Genomic DNA, 25828 nt, shown 5'->3' with positions numbered 1-25828 from the left:
TCACACTACTGTAATTCTTCCTCATGCATCAGAGAAGTACTAAGTCAATCACTATGTGCTTAAAATTCTGTTTTCTTCTGGTCATGGAGTATAACACTACTTGGAAAGTTGAACACATTGGCAGCAGGATACAGAGCAGCCACTACTCTTTCTCATCAGTATATCTCTCAGAGAAAGAACAAAAGAGAGGAAACAATCCCGCCCCAATGAAATGACCCATTCAGCAAGGGTAGGAACAGGAGTTGCAGGCAGTTTCTGTCTTCCATGTGAATGTGTTGGAAAACAGAGTTAAGGAAAAAGATCACTGGTTTCCCTTGAAAACCCTCCCAATTAGCTTATGAGTGAGCAGCAGTTTGGAATTAAAATAAAAACATGCAGAAGAGTAAGTTGTAGGGAGTGCATATTCATGTATATTTTTTATATATATATTCATATATTTGCATAATCATATATATGTATATGGTCTATCTAAATTCCTCATTGCTTTGCTATTTGTGAGTTATGTGTCCCTAAAAAAAAAAAAAAATTGTATTGGAGAGCCCCATTACCTAAAGACCCTATCCACTACAGTGAAATATAATTTTAGGAGATTTTGGACATATACAGGCTCTCCTTCCCCCTCTCTGAATATGACAGTCTATAAGTTACTAGTCATTGAAGGAGACTGAAAAACCTTTCAGTGTGAAGTAAGGAAATTCTTCCATGAACAAAACAGATAAAATTTTTGGTGGTTTCTCTGAGTTTTCAAAGGTTGACATAAAATGTCAGGTTCTACCAAGAAGCAGAAACATCCCCTTTTCTAGAGGTCTATGGCATTTATGCCTGGAAGTGACCTCTGACAGGTCTCCTGGTTCATAAATCTCTGCAATATAAATGCCAGCATCAGAGGCGTGGTTTCCTCATGGTCACTTCTATAGGACCTGTCTTATCCTAAGATAAATATCTACAGCTGGACAGCTGAATTAAGTCCTTCAAGTGGCAGTTTATCCCTGGGAATGACAAGGGGTCCTCTGGTGACTAGTTCAGCTGTAGATGTCTATGCTGTATAAAGCTAGTTAAGATGAATCCTTTCCAAAGGTGCACAATGTTAATTTTCTAGGTTTATTTTTTTAATGAACTGAAGGTGGTAGGATTTTGGATGTGAGGATATGAACAGGTGAGAATAGGAACTGTGAAGGTTTGTTCTTGGATCTGGGGCACAAGTAATCTGCTATCAATCTGGTTTTGCAAATGGCAGCTCTCAGCTGTTAGACCATTTCCCATATAAGTGGGAAATGTGCTCGTGGGCAGCTAGAGATGAGGAAATCCCAGTTACTTATGAAATGTATTTCTCATATATGTTTATAATCTATTGTGTGCCTTCACTACAGCAGCCCTGGGTGAGGAAATCCCAGTTACTTATGAAATGCATTTCTCATAAGTGTTTACAATTCATGGTGTGCCTCCACAGTTTATCACACAGATATCGCCATGCATTTACATGGGTAGTTACGTGCAATGCAATACAACAGCTAGGTCTACTCCCTGTGAGATTTATAATAGCCTAATGTTTGTAACAAGGGAGAGCCATGGGAAGCAAGCACCATCTCCTCTTTGAGGATGAACTGCAAACAGAAAACACACTTTTTTAAATAAAATAGGATCATCTGCCACCCAATTTTTAAGCTATGAAAACTTTTAGTTCAGAAGTCACAGGAGTAGCTCTGGCTTTGGTAATGACTATAATGATTATGATTGCAAGCCACAAACGTCTGTGTTGCATTGTAGAAAGACTACTGAGGTACTACGTGATGTAGAAGTTATTTTTGTTCTCATTATGTTCTGAGCTAAATACTTGGGATTTTGTGGATTTTAATAGGGAAACCCAAGAAGGCACTTTGGTTTAGTGCCTCTAGTCCCCATTTTTTCTAGAAGGAGCCTGATCCTAGATGTGGCACAAATGTATCATTAATTCAATCTCTCAAGAGCTAATGGTTTGTGGACACTATTACATATTTAAACATTCTGTTTAAATTGTGTCTGTGAGTCTCTTCAGGGCAAATTGACTACATCTGTGTGGTGCCATCTCAGTGCTGGGGAAAAGGGAAGTAACCACAGAGGTTACATTGCCACAGACCAGGCACTCTGCAGGAAATACAGAACATATGCAGAAGAGGATTTGGATGAAACCAGAGCAATGTGCAATAAAACAAGATCAAACTTGGACAGCTTATCAGAGATGGGATTTATAGTGGTATTTATTTGGCCCATTGTGCTGACCTACTTTTCTGTCACTGAAATAGGAAGGAGGTGCTGCTGCTGGTCCTAGGCTCAGGCAGGGTCTGAAAAATTGAGTTGCTCCCCATGTCTCCTAGTTGGTCATCAAAGTCTTGGAGCTAGCCATCAGCAACTTACAAGCTTAACTTAATTACAATATTTTACTCAATTTAGTATATCTGTTACCTTTTGAATTAATAGCAGGGGGTAGAGTTGGTGCTGTGTGCCTGGCAGGCCTGTTTTCCCAGGGCTTTGCTGCAAGGGGCACTGTGAGTCCCAGCCCAGCCATGTCACATCCTTGCAGCCAGCAGTAGTTTGCTGAGGCTGGCTGTGTCTCAGGAAGAGACTTACTCAGTATTCTTGCCTGCCAAGCTTAAGATGCAAAATTCAGTCTTCTACAGTCTGTAACTTGTCATATACTATCCTAAGATGGTTAAAAATGTAGAAAGAGAAAAGCTGTCTTGTTGTTTTTGGAGCTCAACTTTTGGAGCTCAGTTGAAAATAAGCTTATACAGACTGTGAGTATATTTGGGTTCCTCCCACCTGGAATGCTGCATCCAGCTCTGGGCTCCCCAGCACAGGAAGTGCATCGAGCTGTTGGAGCAAGTTCAGAGGAGGGACACCAGCAAGATTAAATGGATTGAGCATGTCTCCTACAAGGAAAGGCAAAGACAATTAGGATAGCTCAGCCTGGAAAAAAAAATCTTTGTGGTGACCTAACTCTGGCGTTCCGGTATCAGAGGTGAGCTTACAAGAAAGACAGACAGAGAGCTTTTTTGTCTACAAGGACATATAGTGACAGGACAAGGGGAAATGCCTTCAAGCTGAAAGAGTACATCTAGATCAGATGTTTGGAAAAAATTGTTTGCTGTGAGGGTGGTGATGTGCTGGAACAGGTTGCCCAGAGAGGCTGTGGATGCCCCATTCCTGGAAGTGTCCAAGGCTAGGCTGAATGGTGCTCTGAGCAGCTTGGAATAGTGGAAGGTGTCCTGGCCCATGGAAGTTGTGTTGGAAGTAGGTGATCTTTAAGATCCCTTCCAACCCAAACTATTTTTTGATTCTAAAAATTATGTAGGAAGGACACTGTGGAGCAGTAGACTTGTTTTTTTTTCTGTCAGGGCTGTATGTTGTCCAGTTACAAAGGCTATTTTTATGACTGCCCAAGCTGTGAATGTAGCCTGGTAGTTTTTTCAGAGAGGAGTTCAGTTATCACACCTCTCATGCATCACAACCAGTAACAAGAGCTTAGGTCCCCATTTTCCTTTGCACATGAAATTATGACATCCATCACCATGAAGTTTGTGGCGCATCATCAGTGGCTTTATACAAGTGTAGCTGATCAGAACCTGCTAAAGAAGTAAATAAGATCTGAACACAAAAGCATCCAAGTCTGAATCTTACTGCATATTCTTCTGCCAAGGATTATCTGATTTGATTTCATATCCTCTGTGTGGAGTACTGTTCTTTTGTAAAGCATGTAAGACATGTCTGATCCTGCTCCTTAGAGGTTCTCCTTGATCTGGGGCTGGCCTTTTATTTTTCTTGCCTGGTTTAGATTTGTGGCACATGTGTCCTATTTTATATGCCTGTTATCTCAAGAAGTGGATTAAGGCTGGCACAGATACACTGAACCCTAATCTCTTTAGAGGGCCTGCAAATCTCCAGAGGTAGTAAGTACTTCAAATGTTTATATTACTATGTTCAGCTGACGTTGCTTGAAATCCATTCAAGAAGATCTGGAAGAAAAGAAGCAGGGCATTTTGCAATTGTTTTTTGTTTGTTTTTTGGTTTTTTTTAATTACCCCGTTGATATTATTTTATATACACTTAATTCTCAGTTTTCATTATAGTGGGGTTTTTTCTCCCTATTGTAAGGAAAGCCTCAAGCACTATTTTCACTGCAAAATATATCTAAAACCTAATATCTTGGCTGTACAACTTCTCCCATGAGAGCTTTGACCCATTTGTTATAGTTCTAGGTTAAAGGCAGATTGCTGGTGTCATTATTTCCAGCTTTTTGAAAAAGTGATAAAATATGAAATGTGTTTGTACTCAGTTACCTGGATTTGTCATCTCCAGGTCACTACACAGTGGTTTATGCAGAGGAGCCAAGGGAATTATAAAGTACCTCCAGTGCTCAGAAGCAGCTCTTGTACACTTAATGTACAATCTGTCACACGCTCTCCTGGTTGGAAAGAAAGAATTTGCAGTCATTAGGCTTTATAGATGTGAGCAGGTACCATCCTGCTCAAGGTTGGCACCAGGGCTGTCACTCTTACCATAAAGACAACCCACCTTTGGTGAGCTGGTTTTGGTTTGACTCTGTTGAAGCTCTTGGAAATTTTTTTTCCTTCTTTGTATTGTCAATTTACATCATGATATCTAGTAATAGTCTCTAATCAAACAGGAGTAAGAATGCTTCTAGGGAATCAATTTACTCAAAACAAGAATGAATGAAAGTGAAGTGACTGGATATGTATTTACTTTGAGAAACTGAGAAAGAAATAAGGAAAAAGAAGAAACTTGTTTCTGATCTTTGGAATGATACTCTGGGAATGGCTTCCACAGTGTGGCAACTATAAGAAGAGTGTTGTTTTTATGATGGAGTATAAATAGGTTTTGGAGAAGAAGATCAGCTGTTAGGTTATCTGCAAAATTAGATCAGAGATGTCCCAAGCTGGATTGTTGCTTCTGAATCCTTTTTGTATTTAGAATCCTGGGGTTTTTTTGCCCCAGGTTTACCTGGTTTGCTCCCATGCTGAGAAGAAAAAATGAATAAAGTATAAGAGTATAAAAGTGAAGATTTTCCAAGAAATGTCCATTTTGATTTTGAACTTATTGAGTACCTAGCAAATTCATCTTTAGGAAAACCTTTGGTGAATATGTGCCATTTCTTGCACTCACCTCCACCCTTGCCTTTCTTGACAGTAGTTCTTCCAGTTTGCTCATGAGCTGTGTTGAACTGTCCAACAGTCTAGTCCTTGCTTTTGGTTAGAGAAGAAAAAGGGAAGATGACAGCTATGGATCAGCCTGAAGAGCCTTCAGTTAAAATGAGATCTTTGATTGTCCTGGTCAAAATATCTGTGCCTGCTCTTAAAAAAATAAAGTAGCCAAGATAAATTGCAAATGGAGCTGTAGAGATAACTGACATAGCCAAACTACAAGTTTTAAAAATAATAAAAAAAAGAAATCCTTTTTCAAAATTTGTTTTCTGATTTTGTGTCCCCTTTAATTTAAACCATGATGTGATATTATAGGGAGGTCAAAACTGAGTGCTTGATCTTTCTTGAGTGGGTCTTTCAAATCAGAGCAATAGACTTGCTGCAGACTACTGGCCATGGATCTGTTGTGAGAGCTAAAATGTGTCAGTGCTCCAAAAGACTGAGTAAAAGTTTGCCCCCTGATATAAATTACTGTCTAGATTTCAAAATAAATCCTTTGGATTATCCAGAAAATTTGAACTGTCAAGAAATAAATGGTGTGGTGAACTGAAACATAGGTCTCAAGATACCTGCAATTTAGCTGTATTTCAGTAATCTCTCATTCACCTTTCATTGCTGTCAGCGGCCTGGAGGGTTTCTGTTATATTTATGATGGAAATATCTGTCAATGAATCATGTCACTGAGATGCATGTGGTTTTTCCACTTCAAGGATTAAGCACTCCATAGTTTCTGTGGTAAACACCACATTCCTGGGTCATTTGTACTACCAGGCATTTCTTTATGTAAGTATCTTTCTTGAATAAAAAATTCTTTATTTTATGTGTGGTAGGTGGAAGGTAGTTTTGTTAAGCAAGTGCATATAATTTTATTTCATGTTATTAAATGTTTTCAATATCAGCTATTATTTCTGTAAAACTTTGGATGACAATAGGTATTTATTAACTGAATTTTGCAAGTATTGATACAGTTTCTTAGTGCCTTTATCACAGAAAAATAGATGTACCTAAAGTTCAGGAGACTGAGTACCTCTCATGTTTTGGAGTCCCTTTGCTTAAATTTGTGGATATTAGATAATTTTCATATTAAAATATTACTTACTTTCAAGTATAGAACTTTTTAATATACAAAATTATGTTAATAAAATTTAATTTCCTTTTTAATCATATACTAACCAAAAATGTAACCCACTGTAGGTTTACAAGTTAAACAGATATTACTAAGTAGTTTTCAATAGTATTCTTCACTCTTAACCTTACTTACAGAAAAGTAAGGTTAAGAGTGAAAAATATTATTGAAGAATTTTTAGGGACGATAGGTAGAAGAATATTATTGAAGAATTTTTAGGGACGATAGGTAATAACTCTAACAAAATGCAAAGTGCTGAATATTTTGGGAGACTGGAAGATCAGCTGTTTGTTATTGTCATTGTAGGTTATGGATGAGAACATCTGCAATTGTCCTCCACTTAATATACCTTTGGATTAGAATAAAGGGCAGAGCTACAGAGCAGCTGGGAAGTGCTCAGTTAGCCTCCATTGCAAATGCTTAAAACACCTCTTCAGTGGGGCTTCTTAATGATGAAATACGTGGGGCTGGCTCTTCTGACAACTCGTGGAATGAGATTGATGATTGTAACCTTTTCTCTAAATTAAACTGGAAAACCAGGAGCCAGCAGGGCTGTATGCTCAGAGCTTTGGAAGAGCAGCTCCTTTCCTGCTCATCACCCCATAAATACATATTTAATGTTTATTTTTAAATTATGTGAATATATTCTGGGCTATGCTCTCATCTCCATTTCATTGAGCCTACTTCGTCATTTCTAGTTTTGATATAGTTATATTTGCACTTATTGAATGTAGCAGCAGTTAGCTCCAACCCCAGTACTGTCTAGATTTTATTTCCTTTTCAACACAAAAGTAAGCTTTACGAGATTGAGCAGCTGTCTACTACTTGCAAATGAGGTATATGCTGAGACAATTTTCAATCTTATTTTATGATTTCTCATACTTGCTTAAATAAAAGGAAAAAAATACCCTGGTTGAGCTCTTTGGAAATGAGTTTATATTTTCAGAGAAGGAGTTAAAGAACAGACTTGGCTCAGGAATCTATTTTCCCTTAGAGAAATATGTTATGTAAAGATGTGTACTTAGCACTATTTTCTCTCTGGATTTCTCTTTTTGGTTATGTTTGTTGTTTGAGTGCTTTTTTTCTGCCGTGGTCATCTGAAAATATTTGTAAATTCTTCTTAATATTAATTTAGACTAGGAGAGGAATCTCCCTGATTTTTCAAGAGCCAAAGTGCTTTTCCTCATTTTATTATGTTAGTAATTAAAAATGATTGCTGTTTTCTTATGCAGAACTGTAGCAAACACCCAGATATGCTTCTAGTCACAGCTGGGCATTTGTTCTTTTGAAAATCTGTCCCTCCTATCAGGTGCTGCTGGTAACTGTTGTCAGATGTTTGAGTAGCTGCTCTGATGGCAGGCATGATGCTGTTTCAATTCATTTCCTAAGCAGGGACCAGATGTTTGTTCTGGGCTAAGCAGAATTCATTTGCAGGTAAAACCTCAAGTAAAGATGTATCATATCAGGCTGTAAACCAGCCATGTCTCAAGCCACATGTGAATCAAAAAGAAAAATGTGAAAGCCAGTGGTAATCATCTTCTTCACTGCCCTGTACATCTCGGATATTTGATTATGCAAGTGAAGAACAGATGTGTTGTTCTCTCCCCTGTGCTAACAAATGAGAATTCAGATTTGTACTTTGGACTGTTTCGTGATTTTCCCTTGCTCTACACAGAGATAACAATAAAAACAAGGCAAATGGCTATAATTAGAGAATTAGGCCAATAGGAATTCATTGGTTCCCTGTGAGAGCCAGTGATAAATCTCCTTGGGACACTTCAATAAGCCTGAGACACATTATCTCCAGCTCTGGCCACCTCATGTCCTTCCACTTGCCCTCAGCAGTAAACCATTGCAGGGAGAAAAATCAACAGGGAAGACTTAAAAAAGATTGAATTCCAGGAGAGTTATACTGGACCTTTAAGAGTTGAGGTCTTGATCATTCTGTGACAAAAAATGTCTTCTGCAAGAAAGAGCTGTGCATGGAATCCCATGGCTACAGTGCTCTGGTAACAGTCACGCCACTGCTAATAGTTGGATTTATCCATCAGGAGTCTAGCTTTTACATTTTATTCTAGTTGTCATCAATATATTCACACTAACCTTTAATATATTCACAGTATAACAGGCAGGAAAAATTACACTGGGACTAAGGAACAAAGACAAATATTGCTGAAGAAATTTTAAATAACGTGCAGATCTCTAGTGGGCATTGATTCATGTGCTTCATGGTGTCAATAATTGTTTGTGAATTGCAGTAATTTTTTTCCTCTGAACAGAGCATTACTTGTGAAATACAGTCATTACCTATTGATTAGCTCTGTAGTTATTTTCATGCATCAGTGGTGCCAGTAAAAAAATGAGTAACATTTACTTTACACCAATGTGTAAGATCTCTACATTGTTCATCAACAAGTGAAATGAGTCTTTAAAATGTACCTTTTTTCTTATTGTAGAGACCACATCAGGATTTTCAGTAGTCCTAAGTCTCAGGATAAATGGGAAAAGTCTAAAGGGCTGATTTGGGTTTTTAAGGGCTTTTTTTTTATCAGGGCATTGCAAATGTTCTGCTGTATCAGGACAAGAGTGCAATAAGAAGGACATATTTGCCACTGGTTAGTGCTAATGTAATTTCCTATTTTCCCTACTGTATGTCTTTCCATTTAATCTCAATTGTTGGTAATGTGCTACTTTTTGATTAAATGATGAGAGCTGAAATTCACCAAGGAGAAAATAATTAAAACTATTTGTTTCACAGACTGTCAGCAGCTATTAGGGAAATTAAACGTATTTTTCCCTGAACCGTGTTACAGACTTTGCAAAGTTCACAATCAGTTCACAATCAATCAATCTTTTATTGACCGCAGATTTAAAAGCAAAGGTCAGTTATGTTTTGGACACTAAGGAGTTGATGCAATTGATAAAACCCAGCCATTTAGATTATTTTTATATAAAAATTTCTCTGCTTGGAAATCCTTGCTTTTTGACTGTGGCACCCTTATAGCCACATCAGCTCAGCAGATTTGCAGAGTGAAAGAGAGCTTTGCAGCTTTTCCCCCAGCTGCAGCAGTGTCCCATGCCCTGGCAAGGGCCAAGCAGCACAAGGGACTGTGGCCGATGCTGGTGGCCAGGCAGTGGCCTCACTCGTGATCCTTAACTGCATCCACACACGTCCAGCAGGGTAACATCCTGTCACACCACTCTTGCTTTAGAGAGGAGCCTTGTTGTCTGATCTGCTCTAGGGCTTTGGCCCTGCTTGTGGACCCACCCATTTCTCCTGAATTGTCAGATTTGGCTGAGTCAATGTATTGACAAGGTTTCACCTACTATTTTCCTCTCCTTTTTCTAGTGCAGTAAGGCTTGGGCTTGCTCCTTTGTTTGCACCACAGATTGTAAATACCATCTACCCCAGGACCTCATGCTTTGAAGTCTGCTTTTTACCCCTTTTTGGTTTCTGAAGGGGCTCAGTGACATGGATGGGTGATGTAAGGATGGCAAATGTTGGTGCTGCACCAGGAAACCCTCCTACCTTGTGCCCCTTCCTCCTCCACATGGCATATGAGCTGCAGGAAGGGATCTGAGCAAGTGGGGCAAGTGGCACACTGATGTAGCAGCCACAGTTAGTGAGCTTGGAGTGAAGGCCTGGCAAGAGGCATTTAGGAATTCATGAAGAAAGGGGAATGAAAAAGCACGGGGACTGTCAGTGTGATTGTTGTGGGGCACAATGAAAAGGCAGGTGGAGAAATGGATAAAAGTTTTGTCTGCAGACATGCTTTGCATACCACATAGAGAAACAGAACCTAATCTTGATTGGAACAATTCAATTCCACTGTGAAGTACATGTTAAATAACAATAGGCGGCTGCAGAGCTGTGCAGACTTGCAGGTGAAGAGCAGAATTTTAAACAAGTGGCTGTACAGGCAGGAGAGGCAGAGGGGAGGGCTGGGATAGCACCCAGCACTGGTGCTTGAGCTCTGCTCAGACCTCAGCCTGTGCTTTTATGAGTTAAAAGCAGTTGCTTAAACCTTAGCACAGTTCTGCATTAATTCAGCTGGAATTTTTCCTGGGAAGCAAAAGTTTATTCATCGGGAGCTTTGCTGCTTGCAGAGTATCACCTCAAGTGAGAGAGTGAGTGGGGGTCGGGGGGCTCATTGATTGAACTATCAGGGCCAAAGGATGTGTGTAGCAAAGTGACACTACCAAAGAGCACAGTTCAATACTGAGCTTCCTAAATAAAGTGAATTATTTCAGCACCAGATGAATCAGTAAAATGTATTCATCAAGCCACAAAACCTCACAGTATTTGTTTCCCATTCTAAACATCTTCTCTAAACTTTATGTCAAAAAGCCCTATGAATTCCAGTGCAACAGGAGCTCTCCTGGGGAGCTTAATGAAAAGAATGTTAATTCTTGCTATTTTGTGTATCAACAGTTCTGCAAGAGCAAGCCTCTGGCCCATGGCTATGTAAGCCCTGAATTACTCCAGTATCAAAACCCCAGTCAGAAACTCTCAGAAATTCGTCTTCAGGACCTACCTGAAGACAACATAAAAGGAATAAGAAAACTTTCAGAAATATTGTTGGGATTTTTAACATTCATGCCTCACAACCCCTTTTTTGTTAGGTTTTTTTCTTCTTCTTTTTTTAATAGCTTATTGCGGAAATATGTTTGGTGTGAAAGGGATTAAATGGTTTTTCTCCTTTCCAGTTCTTCATTGTTCTGTTTCAGTTAAGGAGATTTGATCATTCATTACAGATCTCATTTTTGGAATTTGAACCAATTCTTTCTCCAACAAAAGCTGGGACAATCAGTGTAGTCATTCACACAGGAATGGGGCATGCCACCTCACCTGTGCAGCCATTTGACACCTCTGCTGTGACTTCTGTCATCTGGAAAAGGAAACAAGAACATGGCAATGACTACATCTGTGACCAAATTTAATCCTGACTTTTGCAATGGAGACACAATTTTTTTTTTACTCCATCTGCTACCTTAATGAAGATTTACAAAAAACCTTTAGAAATAAGCCTAGGAATTAAACTTGACACCTTCAGTGTATAGTAGATCTGTGTTTTCCTACTTACCAGTAGTTAACAATTACATGTAACAAGTACATGCCATTTCATGCTTTCCTTTATCTGTTCCACTGGCAAGAACTGACACTATTTTTTTCCTTCAGAGCCTCTACAAATGAATAGCTGTACCACCTCTCCATAGGCTTATAGTCCCCTCTGCATTATGAGTACCAGCCTGCCCTTCTTTCAGACCATTTAGCTGATTAAAGGTGATGAGCTTAAACTCTTGAGTAATTGTTTTCAAGATGAAAGTTTTTTGCTTCAGTTCCAAACCTTGGGAATCATTGGTGTGGCTGAGGGTCTGCATGTTTTCTCTCTGTCTAATGAGCTCTACAGTTAAAGATATGATGCCTCAAATCTTGCCTGACATAGAGACTAATCTCATTGAAATCAATGGCACTCTTTGCCTGTCTAAAATTATACATGTTCTTTGGGTCTCTTCTGAATTAAAGCCATCAATAGATTCCTTTGCAGATAGTAAGGAGCCCTGGGGTTGATTGACTTAAACAAAAGGATTTAAGTTACAGAGCTTAAATTCACTTTCTGTCTACACAACAAAAACTTGATTTGAATAATCAGATTCAGTCATCCTTTACATTTGCATTTTTAGTTGTTTTGTTAAAAACAAGTTTATTCTGTTGGGTTAATAAGCATTCAGATATGTCAATTTGCAATTGAATGTTGCCTTTTCTTCTAAACTTAGAACTTCTCTTGGGTAACAAAGGATAAGCTATATAGACAGCTCCATAATGGTATGGTTTCTGAATCTATCCATCATTTCACGGCTTTAGCAATCTGATAACATTGTGATGAAAAATGGGAAGTGGTAGTTCTGGTTACAAGATTACATTTTGTTTTAAATTATTTATTTTTACAAACTGCTTCCTGATAAAAGAGAGTTTAATTATAATGAAGAGAACTGTAATTTTTCAAGGGTTTTATTGCTTAAATAGAAAAGCCCTGAGCTTATTGGGCAAAATTGAAGATGTAAAATCTGAAATTACTTATTTGAACTATCTTTTAAAAATGTATGTTTAGAAAATCTGAGCCACTCTAGGAGTTCCACCTAATTCTAGTCTTCCACTAAAATAACTATAGAATATAAGTCTGGTCTTCTTGTTTTCCATCTTTTGCTATGTTACTAGGGACAGATGTAAATTAACCCTCTTGTTTATATATTTTTGGTTTATCATTCAAGATTAAAGGATGAAATTGCCAGCAATGGGAATTATGTGAAACAAATTTCCAGAATAAGATTCCTTCCCTCACCACCACTTTTATCTGTCTTCCAGTTTGGACTTTCTCTTCTCAGTCTGGGGAATACTGTGAAACTATAATTTAAGCACAATAACGCTACAAAAACCAGAAACACAGACCAGCTGGGACATGGACATCGCTAAATGGTTGTTCTGGTTTGGGTTGAGATAGAATTAATTTTCTTCTTAGCAGCTGGTACAGTTTTGGATTCAGTATGAGAATAAGGTTCATAACACACTGATGTTGTAGCTGTCCCTAAGTGTGCTTACCCTAAGCCAAGGCCTTCTCAGTTTGCTGTGCTCTGCCAGCTGAGAAGATGCACAAGAAGCTGTGAGGTAGCATGGCCAGGACAGCTGACCCAGCCTGGCCTAAGAGATATTCCATAGCAGAGAGCATCAGGCTCAGTGTTTAAATTGAGGAGAGTTGGCCAGGAGCCATGGATTGCTGCTCAGGGGGCTTCAGTCAGTTTGTAGTGAGCAATCATAGATTTATTCTTTTCCTGACTCTCTCCCCCACCCCACTGGGGGATGGGAGGGGAGTAAGTGGTTTAATTGCCAGCTGGAATTGAACTGCAAGAATGGTATTTGGTGACTTGCTTTAAACTCCTTTTTTCCCCCGGCAGCTCAGGGACAAAGAGACAAAGGCTGAGACCCAAGGTGAGGACAAGCAGTACAAGGTGAAGGTCTTTTTCCATGCAGCAGCTTTGTGTGGAGCAGAACCATCAGCAGGACACATTACAGCCCAGCTAGCATGCCACTGCAATGTACAGCTAATACATTTGGAGGAAAGTGTACTTTTGCTTTCATCTCTCCCATCTTCCCAGACACATTTTCATCTTGCTTGCTATTAATGCGTAGATGTAGCACCCTGTAGTCATTTTGAGTTAGTTTGTGCACCTCACTAGTTCTGGTCCTCATCTTTGGCAGTGCAGGCATATGGCCTGCCTGAGTCCCAGGGAAGGAGTGTTCTCTGCTGAGCTTACCTGGTGATCCAGGAAAGGATTTGCACTTTCACATCTCCATTGTCTGCTTTCAGGAGCTGCTTCCAGTGGGAAAGGTAGAAAAGTGAGGCTGGCAGCCACCCTCTCCCAGCCCTCCTCCACCTGGCTGAGACCACAGCTGGAAATAGTCCTGCTGCTGTTTGGGGTGCAAAATGGGGGTTGGAGCAATTTAAAACAGAAGAGGCTGTGAAATAGCTGCTGGCTTATGTAATTTTGGGTTATTTCATTTTGTCTGTGTTCTGTACAGTCTTTTGCTTTTTGATCTCATCATAGTTCTTAAAGGCTTTCTATATTGTGGTTTTCTTTTAAATATTTAGGAGTTCCATGCCCATCCTGAGTTTTTATAATAATTTAAAAATAAATAACAGCCATTATGAGAAAGTTGAGAAGTGGGAGATGTTTCAGTTTCCATTTCCTAACAAGGGAAAAAAAGATATGTGACTTGTCAAATATTAAACAGTAAGTAAACAAGTAGAGGTGATGGTAGGGGGCTACAAGCCAGAAGTTACCATATATATTATTCCTGAAGTCTTATGTTTTCACCAAAAGCCAGCAAAGATATTTTACTTTGCATGAGCAGACAGTGATAAATTGTTCAGAGGTAAATTCACTCAGGAGCATCATCTTCAGTACCTTGAGCCTTGTTGTGTCTCCTATTCTCTGGGGCTGCTAAAAAGGTAGCTACCACTTCAGACACAAATATTTCTTTGTATGCTTTGCTGTGTTGTTTTGTTTGCCAAGATCTATCTCCTTTAAATGAATTCAAGAATCTAAGGCTGGCCTATGTACTTGTGTAAGATAAGGCATTGAAAATTTAAGCTGGAAGTAAATAAATAAATGATTTATTTTCCTGTACAAACACATGAGTTACAGCCTAGTGCACGAGACATCAGGATTAGGATTTCAGAGACTCATTCTTTCCTCATCTCCTCTAACCTGCACATTTGATTCAATAAATACCTTGTGGGTCTCTGAATGGAAGTGCTGCAGAAAATTCCAGATTATGCGAGGATCCAGGACAGTTCTCAGTGATTTAACTCAGGCATCCTCAGCAGTAGGTAGCTGCAGGACATCACCTGTTTTCCAGAGAGCTCATTAACCAGGCAGAGTCTTATTCTCACAGAAGAGGCTTCAGTATTTTGTGAAGTACACATACTTTTTCATCTCTCCCTACCTATTATTGCCTGCCTTATTGCCTAGAGACTGGATGTTCCAGCAAGTGAATGTCTCTGGTTGGATGTTTATGCAATGTCTGGGGCAGCAGGCTCCTATCTGTCAAATTTTGCATACTGCTACTGAGCTGAGGTAACAAGTGTGAAGTGATTTCAGTGGCTGCAGTGATATCTCAGGTCTGACTTTGAAGACATTGCTGTCTGCTGCAGAGCAAGCTTAGGGATCAGCCTGCAGGCAAGTAATATTCCTCAATGCACTTGACAAAATGAATAAAGGACTCAGTCATGATTAATGACTTTGACCCAAAGTTTCAAGTCCCTGCTCAAATTCAGTCATGTAAAGTTGGCTTCTTGTTTCTATTCAAAATTGCTTAAAAGTGAACATTGTTCATTTAGTGCTCTATTCAATATCTTAGAAAATGCAAATTATGAATCCAGAAACAATCCTGATCACATAACCAACATTATATTGCATTTCTAACCTGAGAGACATTCAGTTTGAAATTAAGATACAAATATAATTTTATTATTTTTATATATATTTTATTTATAATATTTATTATTATTTATAATACCTACAAGTGAGTTCACTGTTGGAGCTGCCCCTTGAAATTGATGGAGATTTCCTCAGTGTAGCCCAGAAAGCTGGCCATCCAAGAGGATCTTCACTCAGCTGCCTGAGAACACAAGTATCTCATGCTATTTGACATGACCCATGATGCCCTGTTGTTGTGATTTAACACCAGCCAGCAACCAAGCCCCATCCAGCAGCTCACTCATCCTAACCAGTGGGATTGAGGAGAGAATAGAAGGGGTAAGAGACCCCTTAATAACTTGTGGGTTGAGATAAAGACAATTTAAAAGGGAAAACAAAAACTGTGCACATAGGCAAAGGAAAACAAGGAACTGATTCTGTTTCCCATGGCCATCTCCAGGAAAGCAGAGCCCCATCACATGTCATGGTGACTTGGGAAGATAAACGCTATCACTCCAACTATCCCCCCATCATTTCCCCCCACTTTTTATCCTGAACATGATGTCATATTGTTTGGAATACCTCTATGGTCACTTGGGATCACCTGTCCCACCTGTGACTCCTCCCAGCCACACACCCCCAAGTTCCTTGCCAGCATGGCAATAAAAAGCATAAAAGGCCTTGGCTCTTTGTAAGCCCTGCTCAGCAATAACAGAAATATCTCTGTATTATCAACTCTCTGTTCAGCACAAATCCAAAGCACAGTCCTATACCAGCCACTGTGAAGAACATTAACTCTCTCCCAGCCCAAAGCAGCACACCTGCTTAGCCTGAAGTAGCTGCTGTAGAAGAAGAGGGCTCAGAGTCATGGCAGTGAAACTTTGTTCATGTTCTGAATCTGCAACAAGACTCATCCCCTGGCTTCAGAGTAGAGCTATTTGGCCATTTTTCAACAAAACAGATTTCTGAGAAGGCATATCTCTGACACAAAACCAATTAAAACCTTCCACTGCCAACTCCATCAAAAGAGTCATGGGAAATGAGGCATTTGGATCTGGGCACGTGCCTGCTCCTTGGGTTCCCTGAGCAACAGGCTGACCCTGACAGGCTTTTCAGGACAGTTCCTTTCTTCCATAGCTTGCCTTATCTACATGCATCCCAGCCACCCATGCACGGGCTGATCTGAAGATAAGATGGGGCTTCCCAGTCTCTCCATGTACCTGAATTTTTTTAAGGTCTTTCCAGAGAATTTGCTTTCAAGAGAAAAGGAGATTTGGGATTTGATATTCTCTGTGTCTGTTTGCCAGCTGCCTCTGCTTCTGTTCTTTCAGTATGTTTGTGCTCAGGGAAAACTTCTCTTTTTCCCCGAATTGTCATGAATTATTCAGATTATAAAAGCTCCTTTCCTTCCAAATTTTGATTCAATTTTTAGTGTGAAAATTGCTTTGTGTTCCTAATTCATCAGAGTTTCATCTTTTATTATATATTTATAACTTGATTGAGAAATTATTTCTCTGTCGCCACAACATTTTCAGGAAAAAGGCTTCACACTTTAACTGAACCATTTCTGCTATTTCTTTCAAAGACAAAATCTGAAGAATTTTATTATGGAGTGAATTTGTTAAAGAATTCTCATTGTCACAAGTTGGAGATTGAAGAGAAATTAATTTGGTTGTGCTGACTGGGTATCTAGGGAGAACTATATTCAATAAAATATCTCTTTCTAGTCTATTATGAAGGCAGAAATTGGCTAGAAATAGCATAATAGCAAGCTACATATAAAGAATGGAAGGAAAGAGAGAACACAGATGGAAACCAGGGCTTTTGAGTGAAGGCAGAGATTGCTGAAGAGCTGTGCTGCCACACTTGTCTGGCAGCTTTGTCTTCCTAGGGACCTGACAGTTGGTCCTGGCCACTGGTGCCACCAGGACATAAAGCCAGCTGCTGCAGCCTGATTGATCAAAGGTGGCTGAACACGTCCACACACCTGCGTCATGGTTTCCTTTCTAGCCTTTGTTTTCATACTCAGGATTTCAGTGGATTACTTTTTGTCTGGAATTTTCAAAACAACAATCACATTAGGAGGCCTAGACAGTGCAAGTTACACAATGCACTGAAAATACACTGAACACACACAGCCCCTGTGTTCACCTGGAGGCTGTGGCTCTACAGCAGCTGTTGTTATTTCACCTTGGACTCTTGCACCAGAAAGTAACCTGGTGTCTTCCCAAGACACCTGGCTTTGAAATGATTCAGTGGTTCACAGACCATAGTAGTCAGTGAACCCTAGAACGCAGGTAATTTGCTTCCCACAAGCTTGTTTGCTTTAATATTCATGGGAACACAATCCCAGCTCCTCTGTTTCTGAAATTTTTCACACTATTCCATGTTTTGTGTTTGCCTTTGTTGTTGAGAGTCAAGCAGTGCATTGAGGGTGACTGGGTGTCACCCCTCCACTAGCTGCCACCAAGTAGATGAAAGACTTTGCTGTACCAAGTAAGAGCAATTTCATGTTCTCATTGTTGTTGCTAATCCCTACAGTGTATATGCATAGTGTTGCTCAGGTATCACAGATGATCATTGTCTTTCCTCAAGGAAGACAGAAAAACAAGGAAACTCTGCATATGCAGATTTTTTCAGTACAGAAGTCAGTAATATGCCATCATTTAAAAAATATATACCAGAATAATGATCATTGAGAAAGGTGAAGGAACACAGGCAAAAGTGTCCATGTACTGATGCCCAGAAGATGTCCTGTTCAGTGCTTTCTGAGTTTTCCCAGCTGGAACCAGGAAATTTGTTACCCACTCCAGGAAAGGCCTGATGGAACTCACTCTTTTAAAAAAGTGAAGCCGCAGAGCAAACACCATGAACACCTGTGGCAAAAAGAAAACCAAATCAAAAAACATCTGCAAGCTCATTTAACTCATCAGCTTATGAGTAGATTTCTCACATGAACTGAAAAGTGCATGATTTAATGAATGGTACATGAGCTAGGACCAGTGTTATAAGCCCACTTTTGATGAAAGTTCCTACAGCAGTCTACCTAATGTTGCTGATTAGGGTTATTCCATCAATACTTGATGTATTCTGCAGCACAAATTATAGGGATAAAAGTTTTTTAACAGTTTTTTTTCTCAGCATTTAGTGATCTTCCAGCTTACCAGGAAGTCCTGTGTGCACATCTCTCTGACCCCTTGTTCAAGTCTCTCAAAACTCAGCTGTGATGTCAGTGAGTAATTCTGTCAGCATCTCTGTCCTCTTCACCCAACCTTCTCTCCTATAATCTCTTGAGATGGCAGAATCCTGAATTCATGAAATACAAATCAAGTACAATTTTCAGATCGAGTGGGATGAGGAGAAGCTATCCCAAAGTCATAAGTCCCCTGATACCATGGCTTGTATCGCTGCTGCTCTTTCAATCATACAGCCAACTCTGTTAGCCAGTACAAAAACAAGAATATGCAGGCTGTCCATTCAAGCCATTTGTCACAGTGTTTAAGACACATAGAACAGTTGTCACTGTTTGCTGGTAGCTGCTGTAAGTGGTACTGAGAAAAATGAAGGGATTACAGAGGAGGAATTATAGGAGTTTATTAAACTTTTTCCTGTCCAGTTTTCTGTGGTTTCTGATGAGCATAACACACTGGCTACCCAGGACTCTGAGCTATGAATTCAGGTGAAGGTGGAAGTGAATAAATACATGGACTATCATTGAAAGCACAAAACCATCACTCAAAACTGATGCAGACACATGATTTCTAAAGAGTTAAGCTGTTGTTCCCTCTCTTAGACAAATGGAAAGGATGTAACATTTCATGGTGACATGGCTGTAGGAACTGACTGTTGTCAGCTAGCACATTTTGCAAGAATTAGCACTTAGTATTGACAAAGTTATATGTCCCTTAAAATTGGATTAATCAAAGTGCATGAACTAGCAAGTCCTAAAAAAGCAAAACTAAAATACAAACCCTCTTAGCACTTGTCCCACTTTTCCTAGAACAGAATATTCCATTTCATACTGAGGTACAATTATTCTTTGTCGATGAGTTATAATTGATTAATATTTCAGAAAAAAAAGAAATATCAGAGCTTCTGTAAAAAGAAAAAGGCTTTTTCTTTGGGAATAGATAGTGCCAAAATAATGTCATTTTATGTATGTAGGCTACATTTTGCTTAAATAAGCCGGTCACAGGCTATTTTTTCTCTCCTTCCACAATTTATACATCTGACGAGGAAAGATGTACCTTCAATCAGACCTTTATTTTCTATGAAGACAAACATAAAGGTAATTGAAAAAGAAAGTAAAAATTGTGATCAATACTACAACAAGCAAAGGGAAATACAGGTTCAGAATTTCATTAGGAAGAAGTTAAGCAGAAATCAGTTTTACTTGTATATTACAAAGGCATTAATTACAGTTTCTTGGATACTAATAATATAACAGTTTGTAAACAAAAATCCAATTAAAAAAAATCAACACCAGTAGGTTGGCAACTGAAGAGTGAAGAATCATTGTGCAATTTATAGGCATACCCTTTCTCTTAGGACAAGTCCAGTCAATTAATGAACAAGATGTTACTGATTCTGTATATATGAATATTATTCTTTTATTGTTTTTTAAGACTTTTTCACACTGGCAATGTGTAGAGAATTCTCCCCTGTGATTAGAATTATACTTGCTGTTACTTCCTGTCTACTCTTGGTATAATAATTCATGGAAGACTCCATCTAGTTCCAACCCCCCTACCATGGAAAGAGACATCTTCCAGTAGACCAGGTTGCTCAGAGCTTCATCCAACCTGGCCTTGAACAGTTCAAGTGATGGTTAATTCCTTAATGTGGTGTAGTTAGGTTTATTTCATTGTATGTTTGTATAGAGCATCATGACAAACATCCTGGGTTTTTATAGGTCAAGATATTTGTCCATTGGCTGATGATTTCTCTGGTCCTTTATCATCATATCTTATCTTTTGTCTGGGCTCTCCTTCCTAGAGAGCCACTGGCATCAAAGGGTGGGTCAGATGTGTTGCTTTGGCAGTAGTCTCCTGTTTGTGGCGTTTTCTTTTCCAAGGACTTTGTGGTTTCTCCTCATCTTTTGATGGCCTATCATGTGGTAAAAGAAAAGCTATGGAAAAGCTCTTCAAAGGTAAATTGGCAACCAGGAGTGAGTCTGCTGCTGCTGGAACAATTCATCCTGATCCTTGTTCAGATACCCATTAATTGCTCCAGTGTTTGCAGCCTGCTGCCAGCTTCATCCTTCCCAAGAGGTCCTCAGGCACTGGGGCACAGACAGGATGTCTGCATGTGTCTGTGTGTCTTTGTTGCAGTTGATTTTTGGGTGTGTAGCAGACCCAACACTTTCCCAGAAAGAGACTCAGCTCTGTGTGGGGATGTGCAGTTGCTGCCATAGTAGGCATGGGCAAGATCCAGAGAAGGAATCACAGCGTGTGCTTTACTTCAGCCTCTCAAAACAAAAAGGTCAAACTCCCAGCAGGAAACGCAGGGCACTCCTGGTGCAGGGTTTCATTTTTATTTTCACTAAAACAGAAAACATGCCAAAATAATGAAGAGATTATAGAGAAAGGGAAAATAAATCTTTCATCGTTAATTAAGCACTCAGAAGATAGAATAAGACAATTCATTAGTCACACACCAGCATCTCACGCTCTGTTGTACTGAAAAACTTGTTTTCCTTATTATATTTCCATAATGTCTAGAATCCTAGAATCATAGAATGGCGTGGGTTGGAAGGCACTTTAAAGTCCAACTAGTTCCAACCCTCCTGCCATAGGAAGAGAGGTCTTCCATTAGACCAGGTTGCTCAGAGCTGCATCCTACCTGGCCTTGAGTGCTTCAAATGATGGCTAATTCCTTAATATAGGGTAGTTGGGTTTTTTCTTTGTATGTTTAGATAATTGCTTCTAGCATCAGCTGGTAGAAGCTAAATAGGAATTTAGCACAGACCTTTCAATTCAGCATATTGCATATGGTGGATGAGAGGAGCAAAATAAATCATATGAAAAGTTACACAAGCTGACTTTAATGGATGGTCACTGTTGCTGTGCTTATAAGTCACAGTGTGGGCATGTAAGCACTTTCAACCAGTGCATAACCTTTATTAAAATATTTGATATCATTTTGAATAGAAGAGAATAGAATAGAGTATTTCAGTTGAAAGGGACCTACAACAGCAGTGACCAGTTCATGACTGACCAAATGATAAAGCATGTTCTTAAAGGCATTGTTTAAATGCCCATTCAAATGCCACTGACAGGCTTGGGGTACACCACCCACCTCTCCAGGAAGCCAGCTCCAGTGTTTGACCACCCTCTTGGTACAGATCTCCTCTGGTTGGGAACTTTACTGGCATATCATCAAAAGTAAAAATCTTGAAAAATTCTGCATATCCCGGGAGAACCTTACCATTGAATCAGCAGGGGCAGCCTGGTATTTTTGATGCTGTAACAGTATCCATGCAGACCAGTCTCTGAGGTGGTAGAGAGCCCTGCTCATAAGAACATAATCACACAAATTCCACCCACAGAATTTTTCTAAAGCGTTTTAGTGTTGAGCTGTTGTCATTAAGATTTGGGAGTCATGATATTGACATTTATGCCTGTTTGTGCTGGAGAGCTGTTAAATGCAGGAACATAAAGTCCGGTGAAACATCACATGAAGTAATGGTTTATCTGTGTCACTACTTTTTTTAAGTAGAGCACAAGAGTACGTAAAAAACCTTTAGGTTATTCTCTGTCATCCAGAAAAAGTTATATAAAAATAGGAATGCTCATATTCATTGTTGTTCTGCTACTTTACAATATCAAGATATTTTATACTGCTGTTCATAGTTGATCATTATATTAGCCACTCTATGAGCAAAGAATTGTGCAGGCCCTTTATGTTATTTACATAATGTAGTGAGTAAAAAAAATAAGCACTATTTTCCATAGGATAAAGAAGGGTGAAATAGCAGAAAAGTACTAAACCAAGGTAAATGAGCATTTTTAAGTGATTTTAGACAGAATATCATAGTACAATGATTTTCTTAAAAATCCAAACATAACAAAAAGCTTCCAATTACTTAAATTTATTAGTTTTTATAAGGCAATGAGTAACCTATTCACTACTGTCTCATTCATCAAGTGAGTTCTTCAGGAAAAGGCATCCTGTCAGGTGCTGCAGACAAAGCTCTGAGCAGCATCAGTATTGTTAATGCCTCAGATAATGACTGCAAGTATTGCAAAATGATACACTATTATCTAGCAGGCATTGATCATAATTATATCACTGATAAAGGAAAAGCATATCAAATGTTATATTTTAAGTATTTCCTTTAATTAGAATAAAAATGCCACAGAAATAATTTCAGTGGTAGCTGTGTTATTCTTCTGAATGCAGAATGTAAAATTTTTGCATATACTCAGGATGAAAGGAGTTATCACTCTAAACCATTCACTTATTAATTTTCATTTAATACTCATGGTATATCAGACATTATAGATCGTTCACCATTTTGCTTTACGACAGAGCAGAACTCTGATAACTATGCTGTGCCTAAAATGTAGTTCCCTCATTTACCTGCCTGCTTGGACTGAACTGCAGAATCTTAATTTGCTGTCATGGTTTCCATGATCCTTTGCTCATGTCACAATTGTTGTTACAATGAACACATTGCATGTACAGCATAGCCTTCATCTTCTTAAGGCAAAGCACAGACCCTTTCATCCTTGCAAAATGAATACTTAAACTAGGATTTTAATATTTGTGCTTGCTTTTGGGTTTATTAGCTCTAACTGTGAAAGCTAAATCAATTATTTTGTATGCTCCATCTGACTAACTCTTGAAAAAATAGATTGGAGTTTTCAATATGTCTGTTCAGGCTTTAAGCTATTTTAAAATAGCTCTATTGAAGAAATGGACTCTGCCAATTGAATAAGTGACTTTCTTATTATTACAAGCCTCGGGTTTGCATAAGGACCAGAAGTGTAAAGCAAAATTAGGGAAGATGTTTGTCACTGATAAGGTCCTATGGTGGTAATATAATTCTTTTGCTGTACCTGCCTCACTTGGATTTGGGTATTTTCATTTCTGCAGACCCCAGAGGAAGGAGCCTCTACAACCATCTATGCAGCAGTATCACCCGAGATGGAAGGAGCTGGTGGCTGCTACCTCTACAATGAGGAAAGGACAAAATCAGCTGACGTAGCATACGATGAGGAGCTGCAGAGAAGGCTCTGGACAGAAAGCTGCAAGATGGTTGGGATTTCTGATGAAGCCAGCAGGCTTCCTTAGAAGAAGCCACTTTCAGCTGGGTAAATGAAATGCATTGAAAAGCATCTTAGGTGAATTCTTGCAGCATCAGTCATCATCCTGGAAATCACTGTTCAGTCCCAAAGGCAAACGTGAACAGCTCTGTTCTTCACTTGAATCCCTAAGCTGATAGGGTGTGGGGGGAATATTCCCACAGAAAGGTGTAGTGGTTGGTTTTAAATCTAACCATCAGTTTTGTAAATCATTCTGTTTCAGTCGTGATTAAAATACAATCTTTAAACATGTGCAGAGATGAGTTTTCATTGTTTTGTTCGACAAAATAATGCTTGAGCATGCTGTGCTGGGAGGTTTTTGAACTTAAACCACCTTTGTACATATAAGTTACTCTTTTAAATCAGTTTTTAAAGTTGCAGCTTCATTTCCTTAAGCTTTATTAATTTTTAAGACACTTTCACCAGCTTGTTCTAATGCAGAAATTTGGCATTCATGATCATGATATTGTTTCTGCCTTTTTCTGCCTTAAAGTCAGTTTTATATGTCAGCTTTTATCCAAAGGTATTAACTGAAGGTCAGAACAATGACAAAAAGTAATAAATAAGGTCTTCTTCAAACAGGATACTGAATTAACTTGTTTCCAGTTTAAGTTCATCTTTCCTACAAAGGTAAGGAAGGGATCAAACATCATAATCGCAACACTGGCTTTGGCAGAGGATGCAGCCAGCCTATTGTCTTGTCAGTGGGCTAAGATTTACTTGTCCCCATTTCTCCTGAACCCCTCTAATGCTGCATCTGAAGTTTCATTCATTTTCTTTGACAAGGAGAGTCACTCATGTACTGTTGCATGAAGAATCACCTCCTTTTGTTGGTTTTGATCCTAGTTCATATTAGTTTCAGAACTAGAGTTCATGGTTTGAAAGAGACAGTAATTCATGCCAGCCCACTTTTTCCTGTCTCTGGAGATGTACAATGCATCCTCCCTAAACTGTGTCTTTGCCATTTTTAAGAATAGCCCCTGCCTACTCATCCAGCTTTCATAGGAGCAAGAGGGTATTTTCCCTTTAGTTGTGTATGTCTTTCCTGAAATTTCCTAGCAGCTGTTTTATTTTAAATTTTATTTGACTGTTTCTGAGTGTGGAGCTGATGTATTTTATGAAGCTAGTTTTAGCAAACACTTGGGTTTCCCCCCTCAGTGGGATAGCAGTTGGTTCAGATGCTATCAATTCTGAACACACTTCAGTTGTGTACAGTTCAGGGAACTCCACCTATGTCTCCACCATAGAGAATCTTTAAGAATGATCACATTTATGGAGTAAAAAACTAAACAGACATTGGGCAGTACAAAGATAGCTTGAATTTATACAAGCTCAAATAACTGGAAGAAAAAAACTAGACTGAAGATAAAAATATTTTAATGGGAATTGTTTGGCAAACCATGAGAATAATTTGCAGAGAAACTTCCCTGGACAGTTTCAGTCAAGATTTTAAGTCTTACAAAAACATCTGGAAGTGTCTGGGCAGACCTTACAGCAGCCTTAGGGTACTTATAGGGGCATATGGGGGCATATAGGGGCATATAGGGGAGGATGGGCTTGGTCAGTGTAGAGATAGAATGAGGGGTAACAGTTCTAAACTGAAAGAGAGAATATTTAGGTTAGACATTAGGAAGAAATACTTTACTGTCAGGGTGTTGAAGCACTGAAACAGGTTTCCCACACTAACTGTGGGTGTCCCATCCATGGAAGTTTTCAAGATCAGGTTGGATGGGGCTTTGTCTAGTGAAAGATGGTCCTGCCCATGGCAGGGGAGTTGGAAACAGATGATCTTTAAGGTCCATTCTGATCCAAACCATTCTGTGATTCTTTGATGTCTTCTCAGTGAGTCTTTCCAAGCATGGGATCTTTGTCTAGGGAGCTTGAGGTCTCACTGTCAATGGAGTAAAGTCTACCCTACACCCATCTTGTTGATTTTAGGTGCCATCTAAAAGAGCTGCATAATCCTATAAATGTCCTTCCATTTCCTTTTTTTCAGGATACACAAGGAAAGAGACTAATAGGTGGGCATAAATCTTATATTCATTTTGAGGGGCTGGAGATCAGTACATGACAAAACCAAGTGCAAACACAGTGTTGTGCTCTTATTTGCAGCAGACTAAAACAGTAGGAACATGTTCCTGTGCACTGAACCCTGGACTAATATCCCTTTTGGGCTTTATAGCTCAAACTTCATTCAAGTGACCTTATCTGCAGCCTTT

The 25828-nt window shown here is 39.1% G+C and overlaps 1 protein-coding gene across 1 annotated transcript in view; it reads left to right on the top strand.

The window, feature by feature from the left end:
* The window catches only part of DHRSX (dehydrogenase/reductase X-linked), a 162751-nt gene extending 138886 nt beyond the window's left edge, over positions 1-23865 (top strand). Inside the window, exon 7 of the mRNA XM_036398972.1 lies at positions 23401-23865. Within this exon, the coding sequence (XP_036254865.1) occupies positions 23401-23598 (198 nt within the window). The 3' untranslated portion in view covers positions 23599-23865. The remainder of the gene's footprint in view (positions 1-23400) is intronic.
* Positions 23866-25828: the final 1963 nt, after the last annotated feature.

Source organism: Molothrus ater, chromosome 2, assembly GCF_012460135.2.
Source record: "Molothrus ater isolate BHLD 08-10-18 breed brown headed cowbird chromosome 2, BPBGC_Mater_1.1, whole genome shotgun sequence".
NCBI classification, from domain to species: domain Eukaryota; kingdom Metazoa; phylum Chordata; class Aves; order Passeriformes; family Icteridae; genus Molothrus; species Molothrus ater.
Note: the sequence above shows the minus strand (reverse complement) of the source record. Positions and strands in the feature narration are given on the sequence as shown.